The sequence below is a fragment of the Macaca fascicularis genome, chromosome 1, assembly GCF_037993035.2.
Source record: "Macaca fascicularis isolate 582-1 chromosome 1, T2T-MFA8v1.1".
Taxonomy (NCBI): Eukaryota; Metazoa; Chordata; class Mammalia; order Primates; family Cercopithecidae; genus Macaca; species Macaca fascicularis.
The window spans coordinates 82,203,225-82,215,629 of NC_088375.1; the positions used below are offsets into that span (position 1 = coordinate 82,203,225).

Here is a 12,405-nt window from a genome sequence, read left to right on the forward strand (position 1 = left end):
ATGAAGTCAGGAGTTTGAGACCAGCCTGGTCAATATGGTAAAACCCCGTCTCTACTAAAAATACAAAAATTAGCTGGGCGTGGTGGCATGCGCCAGTAGTCCCAGCTACTTGGGAGGCTGAGGCAGGAGAATCACTTGAACTCGGGAAGCAGAGGTTGCAGTGAGCTGAGATCGCACCACTGCACACTCCAGACTGGGCGACAGGGCAAGACTCCGTCTCAAAAAAAAAAGATGATCTCAACAGACTAACCACTGCTTCTTTAGTTATCACTCACAAACTCCAGGTACATATACGGAAGGCAAATTCGGCAAATCATAGCCAGGCATGATGGCTTGTGTGTGTTATTTCAGCACTTTTGAGAGGCTGAGTCAGGAGCTATTAGCTTGAGCCCAGCAGTTCAAGTCCAGTCTGGGCAACATAGTGAGACTCTAAAATACATAAAAATTCAGCAAATCAATTGTTTTAGGCAAAAAGAGTACTACTTAAACATTCAGATTAATGGATATTAGGAGATGTAACACACCAAGAATTATTTAGGTATTCATTCTGTTTATTGAATTGAAAGAAAGGGAATACAAATGATTGGTTAAGTGCTGCGCACTGACATGGAAAAGGTGTATTTAAAAAAATCCCAGTAAAGCAAATCAAAGTTAATGTAGTTTCAACTGAACAAAAATTTAAAGACGTTTAATACACTACACATTTATAAAATAAAAGTCAACAAAGGGTGTTTTGTAAATAATTAGTAAACAAGTGAAAATAAATATCAGAGACCTGAAGTTTTTATACTTTAATGAACAAAGCAAAGAAATTTAAACTAACTAAATATAATCTGAGAGGCAGTTAAAAAAACAAAATTCAAAACCCACCAAAATTGAAGAACACAATCTTTTGAAACATTTAATCAGTCCATAGCAAATAGTTATTACATACCAAAAGCTCTAAGTGTTAACTAGTTCCACCACAATGCCATGTAAATCTTGACAATTTAGATATCTTGAGATCAACACTTAAGTTCTTTTCTTGATCTCTACAGCTTGGTTTGTAAGTACATACATGCTTTTGTGGATCTATTCCCCTCGCCACACACACACATTTTCAAGGAGCCAATAACATTTTTTCCATCTGTGCCTAAAAATGTTACAATTCAGTTCTAGCACATTGACCCTGATAACGAAAATGTTTAGGTTAAAGATGGGGACACAATTTCAATCTTATAAAAATATACCAGTATTAACCAAACCTTAAACTCAGAGGGCACTTCACATGTGCACGAGACTTTTAGTAAAAATGACAAGATCCTAGAACAGCTGTTTCCAGGACTTTTTAATGAATCAAGTACTCTCTCTCTCACACACACACAGCACACACACACACACATTTTTATACTATTAGTTTTGTTAAATCCAGGCTATCTGGATTAAGTAGATAGGGGATGGGTTTTTATAGTTTTTATTTTTGTAACTATAGGGCAGCTACTATAACAATAGCTTAACAACACTGGAAAAATTTCAATTAAGTTCACCCTGTTTTTAGAAAGTGTCTAAGTGTAAATGCAAATTCACCTCTTCTTAAGGTAGTAGTTTATATTAAATCAGATATGGTTTCTGAAATGGAAGTAATGTGTTGGAGAGCAACCCAAAAGGAGAGTTGCTAAATTATGAAAGAGAAATTAAAGTAAAACCAAATCAAAATATTTATACATTTTAGAGATGGGACAAAAAGGATATTAAGAAAAATGTCTTCTTTCCTCCCCATTCAAAAGCAGCCATTCTTCTACTGTGAAAGAAACTGACATGGATATTTTCCCTTTCAAGAGATGTACGATATATTTACCCACTGTGAGGCAGAGGTGATAGGGTCAGTTCTTGTTTGCAGGAACCAACATCCTAAAAAAGAAAATTTCAGGATGGGGAGGGGTGGGAAAGAAGGATTTTCTATTAATGTCATGGAATGCCACTCTAGAGGCAGAACACTCCTAATAATAAAATTCACCATATTACTACTTCTGTTTCTTTCAGACTAAGAAAATACTGCCAAAATTGGATTTTTTCTCCTTTCAATTGCAGGATAGTCTAATTATTTAAAGTTAGGGAATCCCTTTTTTCCCCCCCACCCAATAAAATGGGCCAATTTGTAGGGATATATGCAAATAAAATGTTCTCTGTTTAAAATACTTACCTGGTTTAATGTAACACATTTATCTGGCCAATAAGAGCAACAGAAATGTAGCTGTTATGAATACAAAAACCAAAGCTGAAGCTTTGTCATCCCTCCCCATTAACTCCCACTCCAATTCTTTACTACCCACATACTAATCTCAGTAAGCCCCAAGTCCAACATTTTATCATTAATGACCAATTATGTGGAGGAAAAAGACATTTAATTTTATATTTGCTCTAGCCCTTAATCAGTGCATAACAACAAAAACATTTTTAAGCACATGGAAATGAGCCTACTAACCTGATTTTTGGAGCCCAAATTCTCCACTCTATTTTGATCTATGTGCAAAAAGTATTGGTACTTTTCAATTTATACATTTGTTAGTATCCTGTGGCTGGCTTCATAGTATGAGATCACTCTTAAGCCTACTACAGAGCCTACAGCACTATCAGTTTTCAATTAATAGCTATGGATTCGAAAATCCTGCGATCAGTTTCTTATACCATAAAATTCTAGGCTTCTATTACCATTTATTTCACCTTTCTAGCACAGTCACTGCATGGCAAATGTATGAAACAGACGTTTACAGCAAATTGGCACAGCAAAGTACCAGTATATACAGGAAGCTGCCAGTTAAGACAGACCCGGAAAACAAACTCACCTAGCTGCTATAGAAACCTTTGCATAGTTGTTACTCCGTTTTAATAGGAGTTATGTTCTTGTAAAATGTGCCTCACTTTTACTCCACTTTTTAAAAAGTGTTTTTTAACTGTACTTCAGAAGCACTCTGAAAACTCAGATCTAGGGGTGGTTAGGTGAAGTAGAGTAGAATCTGAGTGCCAAATTGCCCCTGAATGGGCACAAATCTCAGTGTTACAAATGCACCATAGCACACTGTAACCAAATTTGTAAACAGCTGTGGAGTTTCTATGCCCACATTTAGTGATGTTACTGTAGAGACTGGGGTGTATTAACGGCTTCAGGGTATACATGAATCACTTAAAATATGAATGGTTTTTAACTATACTGAGGTAAAGAGAAGTTGCCACTTAATTACATACAGTTACCAATGAAGATTTTTATTCAAGCTTAAAGTAAAAATAATTTTAGTTAAGAAAAATGAAGTACCAGATAAACTGTAACATATATTTTAACTTAGAAGTATCAAAACAGAAATTTTTGGATTCTCTAAGTGGTGGTCTCTGCAAAATGGAGCTTGAAGAAATCTTTTACATACCAATTTGATAAGTCTGCTGACCACAATCTGTCATTTTCTTTACTACGGGCTTCTGGGAGAATGCATGCTATTTTAAGGCCAAATGTGTTTTTCTTTCTTCTCCCTTTCCCTGACTTTTCCCTTTCTCCCATCCCCAACCACCTACCCCACAATGGAAGAATTTTTGACATCCAAGCCCTCTCTCTTTGTGGATCCTGGAGGAGTCTATTCATGATCATGATTATATTATAGACTTGGCTATGCCTAAAGGGGAACTTAGTACAAGACTTTTTCTTCACCAGAATCTTATTTTGGGGGTATCCCCATTCTCTTTCCAACAGCTGGGATCACCCTATTTATCCTCTACTGAAAAAGGGAGGGAATTTCAAGGGAGACTATGTTATATTGTATTCAGGTGTTACGGAGTTTAAAAGCACAATGTGAACATCAGGTTTTTGGCTTATTTTAAATGTGAAATTCTCAAAATTAAAAGTGCTTTTCCATGAAGGAAACCTTTCCTTAAACAGGAGGGGAGAGGGAAAGACTATCCACAGCACCAGTTTAGAATGAGGTTCAGTATGGCAATATCTGAAAAAACTGAGAAGAAATATTCTTTAAATTTATGTATCCCTATATGTCAAAATATTAAGGGCAGTTAAGAGAAATGACTATGAGGTTTTAATCCCAGTTTAAGTATGTCTGTAACCTGCTGAATTCTTCTAATAATTTCAATTATACTATAAACCTCCAAAGTGGTTATATCTGTTGATTTCTACTCTTTTGCTAGATCACACCAAAATTACTTCCTAAGTTGAGAACAACTTGGAACAAGCTTTACTGAAAACCAACTGACTACTGATCTCTCATGTTGGTGTATTTAAAATTCTTTTTGAATCTTGAATTTCTTCAAGATCGGGTACTGATGTTCCTTCAGGAATAAAACAAAAGGGGGGAAATCTTCAAAGCATTACTCTGAATTTCCTGTGTAACGTCCTTCCAAGCACTGTTTCTGACCATGTCTCATGTGGTATTCCAGAAGAGCTTCAGTTATACTGCGTATCTAAGTCATTGAGGAAACTGTTTTTAAGCTGGTTTAGATTCCACATGTATACAAATGAAGTCACTTTAATCCTATAAATACTTCTTAATTTATTTTTAAAAAATTGTGCTGTTAACCCTTTTACGGGGCAACAAGCTATGTGAAAAGTACAAAACTTTTTGTCAAATGTAATATTGAGAGTGCTTTTGACATAGTTCACTGGTTTATCATCTGGATCAGTATATACTGCGCAACGGGCAAGGCTAGAATCCATGAACCAAGCTGCAAAGATCTCAAGCTAAATAAGGCGGAAAGATTTGGAGAAACAAAAGAAGGAAATTCTTTCCTATCCAATGTATACTCTTCAGACTAATGCACTCTTTCTATCAAGCCTTCTAAACTGTTAAATAAAGTTTTCCAAACAAGCATTTAAACTTCATTACACAGAAGAGCAACAAGAATGGTATCCTGCCAGACAAAAGACAGGAAGGAAAAAAATATATATACTGAGTTCAATGGGTAAGCCTGAATGTAGCACAGTTCTTCACAACCGATGGGGGGATAATTCAACATGGTGTCCAACAACGTTCTAACGACGTGCTTCATCTCAACTGGTTACTATGAAGCAAGGTGTAAATGTTTGGCCCCAATCGGGCTTCAGAAATGGTTCTTTTTTCATGACGAGCATGTCTGTCCAGCTATCAATCATGTTTGTTTGCACCAAATCCCAAGCCATTAAAATACGACTAATTTTAAGTTAAACAGAAGTCGTCTGCTCCAAATTCGCCATCAACTATCCATGCTACTGCATTCCTCTGAATGAAGACAAGATGAAATGTATGGGGAGGGGCGGGGAGGGGGATGGAGAGGAAAAAGAGGGGAAGGAGAGAAAAAAGTTACCAGTTAGAAAGTTTCGAAAGTAGCATTATGACATTACAAAATTATACTATCATTAAAAAATCAAAGCAAATTCTTGATACTTTCATCATACTCATTAAAACAACGTGTGTATATCATGTCTTAGACCATATATTACGATCTAAATTCATGATTATTTTGAATACTGAAGAAACCCAAGTGAATAATCATGTTAGAATCTAATGCTTTTATTTTTTTTGAGACAGGGTCCCACTCAGTCACCCAGGCTGGTGATGTAATTTGGGCTCACTGCAACCTCTGCCTCCTCGGCTCAAGGGATCCTTCCACCTCTGCCTCCCGAGTAGCCAGGATTACAGGCACCTGCCACCATCCTGGCTACTTTTTGTATTTTTTTGTAGAGATGGGCTTTCACCATGTTCCCAGGCTGGTCTTGAACTCCTGAGCTCAAGCGATCTGCCTGCCCTGGCCTCCCAAAATGTTGGGATTACAGGCACTGGCCACTGTGCCTAGCCTCAGAATCTCATACTTTTGAGATATAATTCATATACTATTCAATGCAACCATTTAAAGTGTACACTTTGAACCTGGGAGGCGGAGGTTGCAGTGAGTTGAGATTGCGCCACTGCACTTCAGCCTGGGCAACAGAGTAAGACTCCATCTCAAAACAGAAACAAACACAAAAACAAACAAACAAAAAAAGTGTAAAATTCAATGGTTTTTAGTGTATCCACAGAATTATACAACCATTAACAATCAATTTTAGAACATTTTCAACATTCATTAGCAGTCAAACACCTCCCCAAGCCCTAAGTAATCACTATATCTATGTTGTCTATAGATCTATTCTAGACCATTTCATATAAATGGAATCACAGTATATGGTCTCTCGTGTCCTGTTAGCATACTGTTTTCAAGGTCCATTCACTGTATACTTAGCATACTGTTTTTCACTTGGCATACTGTTTTCAAGGTCCATTCATACTGTAGCATGCATCAGTACTTTGTCCTATTCCATTTTATGCATCCTTCAAAAAAAAATCACGCCTGTAATCCCAGCACTCTGGGAGGCCAAGACAGGTGGATCACCTGAGGTCAGGAGTTTGAGACCAGCCTCACCAATATGGAAAAACCCCGTCTTTGCTAAAAATACAAAATTAGCTGGGCATGGTGATGTAATCACTCATCTACTCAGGAGGCTGAGGCAGGAGAATTGCTTGAACCCAGGAGGCAGAGGTTGTGGTGAGCCGAGATTGCGCATGGCATTCCAGCCTGGGCAACAAGAGCAAAACTCCATCTCAAAACAAACAAACATAAAAAACCCCACAAACTTAATTCTGTTAAAATAAAATTTTATTTATAGTCCATAATTCTGTTAAAATTTATCCCTTTTGAAATGGAGTTGAGTGAAACATTTTTATTTAAATGACTTACAGTATTTTACTGTGTTAAATTTTCCTCTTTTGTTTCACCTTCAGAGACAGGGTCTCATTCTGTCTCCTAGGCTGGAGTGCAGTGGCATGATCGTAGCTCACTGAAGCCTCAAACTCCTGGACTCAAGGGATCCTCCTGCCTCAGCCTTCCAAGTAGCTAGGATTACAGGCACAAGCCATCATGCCTGGCTGTATTTTTATTTTTAAATATTGATTTATTTAGCCTCATCTACATTTTTCATTAAGTTCTATTCTAAATAAGTATTACTTTAATTAGAAAAAGTGTTTCGGGGGCCGGGCGTGGTGGCTCATGCCTGTAATCCCAGCACCTTGGGAGGCTGAGGCGGGCGGATCATGAGATCAGGAGATCGAGACTATCCGGGCTAACACAGTGACACCCCGTCTCTACTAAAAATACAAAAAATTAGCTGGGCGTGGTGGCAGGTGCCTGTTGTCCCAGCTACTCTGGAGGCTGAGGCCGGAGAATGGTGTGAACCCAGGAGGCGGAGCTTGCAGTGAGCCGAGATGGCGCCCCTGCACTCCAGCCTGGGCGACAGAGTGAGACTCCATCTCAAATAAAAAAAAAAAAAAAGGAAAAAAAAGAAAGTGTTTTGGGGGTGGAAGGGGAATATTCCAGAAGATAACTTGCAAAAGGGACATATAGCCAAATATCTGAATATACAAGTATTGTTTTTCTTTATTTCAGGTGAAAATGACAATCATTTTAGGGCTACACCCATGTTGGCAAAGTACAATGGAGAGTTGCTGAACTGGACCCAGATCCTACAAATTAGCCAAAATTTGGCTCACTCACCGAGGTGAGGGTCTACATTAGTCAGATTCACCAAATAGCAGCACACTCTTATTCCATTGCTATGGAGGCATAAAACATATCCTCTTCTGGAGTAAATCTGTTACTACATACCTAGTATTTTCCTACTTCTTTAAACCAAGTATGTTTATTTGAAGAAATAACTTCCAAATGACTAATAAAATGAGAAAAGCACAGATTGAATCACAGTTGCAGATCTATAAAGACTTTGGGTTTGCAGGCCTTTGGTTGAAACCCAAACAGGACAACACAAGAAGGTAAAGATTTCTGGTCTTAGCTGATTTCCTAGAGGAATGTTAGAATGTCAGGTAGTGATCTACAAATACAAAAAGGCCCTTCAAGGTTCTGGGCAAACGAATAGTAGTTCTCAAAATTTTGACCCGTGTGCTCTTCGTGTTTTGTATTCTCATCTCTGATTGCATATCCTTACCAGCCAGTGAGATGTGGTCAAGCCTTCTACAGTCTGTACCACAGAGACAAAAGTATAGGGAATATACTTTTTCAAACCATACAAGCTACTCCGATAACCCTCCTCCACAGAGAATCACTTAACTGAGAGCAATTAGTCATCTTTCACACTAAAAAAAAAAAAATTTAGGTGGGACATGCTTAAGAAAAAATCTGTTTATAGATAAACTGCTTTCTTCTAAGCAAACTAAACATTTTACACGCTCTATTTAAGAGTGAGTCATTGACATGAAGTTTCTCATTACCTCTTTGCTGTAGTACTGATATATCGTGTTCAATTAAGCTTTTGGCCTTAACTGTTAGCCTTATATTTTGGCCTTTCTTCATCCCCAAGTATCTCAAAGTGGTGGAAAAAACCTTTCAGACTTAGACTTGAAGACCTGATGGCACTCAACAAATGAATTAGTTTTGCCATGCTGCAGTTTCCTTACCTCTAAAAATAATGATAAAAATACTTCCCTTATAGGACTATGAAGACTTTATGCAAGATAGTACATGTAAAGGGATTAGCATGCTGCTTGGCACACAGGTACATGATCAATTTTAGTTCTCTTCTCTTTCCCTATCCATTAAACACAACTCATGTTAGTATGATGCATGGTGTAAACAGACATTAAACAGTAAAATCCATAATGAAGATATTTAATATCTAAAGTTGTTCAAATTTTGAATGGTTAGTTTCATGTGTATAAAATGCTTCCTACAATATTACATTTAGGTAGCATGATGAAGCAAGATTTTCAGTAAGATTTTAAAAGTGAAACTACTAAATAGCTAACTGGATGTCAATGAGGTATCATATTCCAGCTTATTCTTTTCACTGTCCCCCCGAAAACAACCACTACACTATTGGCTCTTAGATTACTTAAACTCATTCTGTGGCCTGAGATAGGGTACAATATGTAAAAGAGAGAAATCATATACCACACTTTAAATAAACTGCTACTTAAAACTGCTTTAAGTTTGTCATAAGCCAAGCAACGTTTCATTTGGACAAAACATAGTAATATTATACAATGGTATTACCTTCAATATTCTGGTGGTCTATAAAAGGTGCTGGTCCCCATATTCTAACAGTGCCATCATCTGAGGCGCTGGCCATCATGGATGGAATCTGTGGGTTCCAGCTCACACAGTTTACTGTACGTGTGTGCCCTGTCAGCTCCGCAATTGGCAGTTCACTACGTTTGTGCCAGATGTAAACCTTGTGATCTGAACATATGGTAATTCACAGAAAAGTTTTACATTAATAAAACCAACTGACTGATCTTAAATTTATCATTCACTGCACACAGAACAAGACTCTTTACTAGAACTTAAGGGGAAAATAAATATACCATGAATAGTTTAACATGTTACCTTATGAAAAAACGTTTAAATATACACTTTTTTCCTGTTAAAAGATGATCAGCTCTCATCAAGTCACACACACAAAAAACTATCTGCAATATTCTGTCAATACATGAGTAATGAAGAATTATAAATCAAGGCCTTTGAAAATAAACAAATCCAGGAGAGAGATGGTGATAAATTCTATGGAAATGAGAAGTAACAGAAAAGCAATGTATCCAAATTGAATAATGAAGCAAAAATGAAGACGACAGCTAAACCTTTATTGGGTGCTTGCAAAGTACTAGGTATCAAGTACTTAATGCATATTATTTAATATTCATCACTATCCCATAAAATGGGTATTCTGCTTATCTTTTTTTTTTTTTTTGAGATGGAGTTTCACTTTTGTCACCCAGGCTGGAGCGCAGTGGCGAGATCTCGGCTCAGTGCAACCTCTGCCTCCTGGGTTCAAGCGATTCTCCTGCCTCAGCCTCCCGAGTAGCTGGGATTATAGGCGCGTGCCACCATGCCTGGCTAATTTTTTGTATTTTTAGAGAGATGGGGTTTCACCGTGTCAGCCAGGATGGTCTCCATCTCCTGACATCGTGATTCGCCCACCTCAGCCTCCCAAAGTGCTGGGATTACAGGCATGAGCTACTGCGCCCGGCCTGCTTATCCTCTTTTTAATGGTGATTGAAACGTAGGTTATGGTTAAGTGGTCTGCTCGTGGTTAACAGTTAGTAAATGGTAAAGCTGGGATTCACATCCAGCAGCCCTGCTCAAGAGCTTACTAGTGAGAGTAGACAATGGTCCCTTATCTGCATCATGATATGGCTTTGCAGACTATAATCTCATGAAGTGACCACAACAATCAAAATCCCCTACAGCTTTGTTTCTTTGTAATAAACTAATCTTCAAAAAACTAGCCACATAGTATAGAGAGTATTGGTTGAGAGTATGGGCTCTGGAATCAGACTACTCAACATTGTATCCTTCCTCCAACACTGACTAGCTGGGCAACTTTGGGCAAATTACTCACTCTTTACAACCCTTCACCTGTAAATGGGGACACAAACTTCATATCATGTTGTTGTAAGGATTAAATATATTTGTATATGGAAAGGTGTTTGGAATAAACACCATTTATTACTGTGATGAGATTAAGTACAGGTGACAGTTCTTGAACAGAGGGCAGAATCCCAGGGCAAATTAGAAAGGTGTGTAACTTAATTATACATCAGTTAAGTATGTGGCCAGTGTGCAAACTGTCAGTGGGTGTACTGCCAATTGAGGAAACCTTAGAGGATGTGCCTTAGCTTCAACATTTCTGACATGAAGATAAAAAGCTGGAACTGCATCTGAACTTTTTGTGTGTGTATGTGTGAAGCAAAAGCTAAAAGGCACCAATTAAAAAACTGAATTTATCTTCTTAGAAGTATCGGCTGCTCAATAATTTTTGAAAATAATTTTTTTCTTACATGAAATGAAATTAGAAAAAAAAAAAAAAAAAAAGTAAAGACAGATTAGCTGTATTTCCTTCCTAAACTGAAGAGGTCCACAAAGAGAAGGACCACAGGGTTAAAGTGTGAATGCAACTGAAATATTTCTCTATTTGGAGGAAAATGTTTTTGTGAATATATATTCAAGAAGCATATTTGCTGAAAGGCAGGAAAAACAGGATTTGAAGTAATCAAGGTCAAAATGACAGGCTTTATCATCAAGTTCTGTTTGCTGTATCAATTTGAGAAATCTATTGCTTATGCAAAGGTAAAAAAATAAGTCCAGTTTTTCTACATATTGCCAGCACAGTGAAAAGGCTTGAGTAGTGGTACAACTTTTTTGGGAAAAGGTTTTTTAATTGCTCTATTTTATACTGGCACTTACATATTTGGGGATTTGGAGGGTCATTGAAATACATTCCTTACAAATAAATGGCAAATGGATTACTGTGGTCATCCTGGGAGATAATATACTCACTACATCTGATGTTCAAAACATTTTCAAAACCATTGTAAATCACTTGAGTCATAAGACGACTAATCTCCGTACTTGACAGTGGTCTAATAGGTAGCCCTAAACCAGAAGATAATGTAGTTTAATTATAGTATTCGTCAGTGTTGGTTCTAAGTTAGTTTGGGCTTAAAAAAAGTTTGGCTTTTCTAGGGATAATGGTAGCCATACATAATTTGAAGTACCTCTAGGGTACATATTTTTAGAAAGAGCTGTACGGGATTCTCAGGCATAATTAAGAGATAATTAAGAGAAAGAAAACCTGCCAGAAGCAGGATTGAACAGACCATGAGAGAAGACATCTCATAAATAGGAGGAATTTTAAAGCAAGAAGGCTTAACATATTTAGACCACAGGAAAATTTAATTAGAAACTAATGTCTATTATCTCCCACGATATATTAAAAACAGACAAACAAAACAAAACAAAAAGCCAATAGAGAATCTAGTAGATTTTTCCTAACTGGAAAAAAGTAAATTCCCAATTGCTACCTAACAAATCACTCTTCTTTCCTCCCAATCTCATCTGACACTGATTTTTGGTGGAAAGAAAGAACTGATGAATTCAGGCGGGGCGCAGTGGCTCACGCCTGTAATCCCACCACTTCAGGAGGCTGAGGCAGGTGGACTGCTTGAGCTCAGGAGTTCGAACCAGCCTGGGCAACACAGTGAAACCCCATCTCTACAAAAATTCCTTGGGGCTACTTGAGGGGCTGAGGATGGAGAGACTGCTTGAGTCTAGGAGGTGGAGGTTGCATCAAGATCGTGCCACTGCACTTAAGAAAAGAAAAGAAAAGAAAAGGAAAGGAAAGGAAAGGAAAGGAAAGGAAAGGAAAGGAATAGATGAATTTATATGCTTGATGTTAAAATATAAATCTCTAAATGTCTTTCTTTGTCCCAATCCTTAAATATGCCTTATTCTTAAAGGAAAACCTCATGTGCACTTTATGATCCGCTTATCTACCGACATCAGTTTTTTGTCAAGACAGGGACAGTAAACATCTTATACATACAATAAGTGGAACATAACATAATC

At 37.5% G+C, this 12,405-nt stretch overlaps 1 protein-coding gene across 6 annotated transcripts in view; it reads right to left on the bottom strand.

Moving 5' to 3' along the window:
- Positions 1-533: 533 nt before the first annotated feature.
- The window catches only part of WDR26 (WD repeat domain 26), a 49,714-nt gene continuing 37,842 nt past the window's right edge, over positions 534-12,405 (bottom strand). For 4 of the 6 annotated variants that reach the window (XM_074037231.1, XM_005540958.5, XM_005540957.5 and 1 more), the window contains exons 13-14: positions 9,055-9,240; positions 534-5,234 (exon numbers count right to left, since the gene is read on the bottom strand). In XM_074037231.1, the coding sequence (XP_073893332.1) occupies positions 5,209-5,234; positions 9,055-9,240 (212 nt within the window). In that variant the 3' untranslated portion in view covers positions 534-5,208. The remainder of the gene's footprint in view (positions 5,235-9,054; positions 9,241-12,405) is intronic. The other 2 variants (XM_074037235.1, XM_045397716.3) reach the window with 1 other exon arrangement.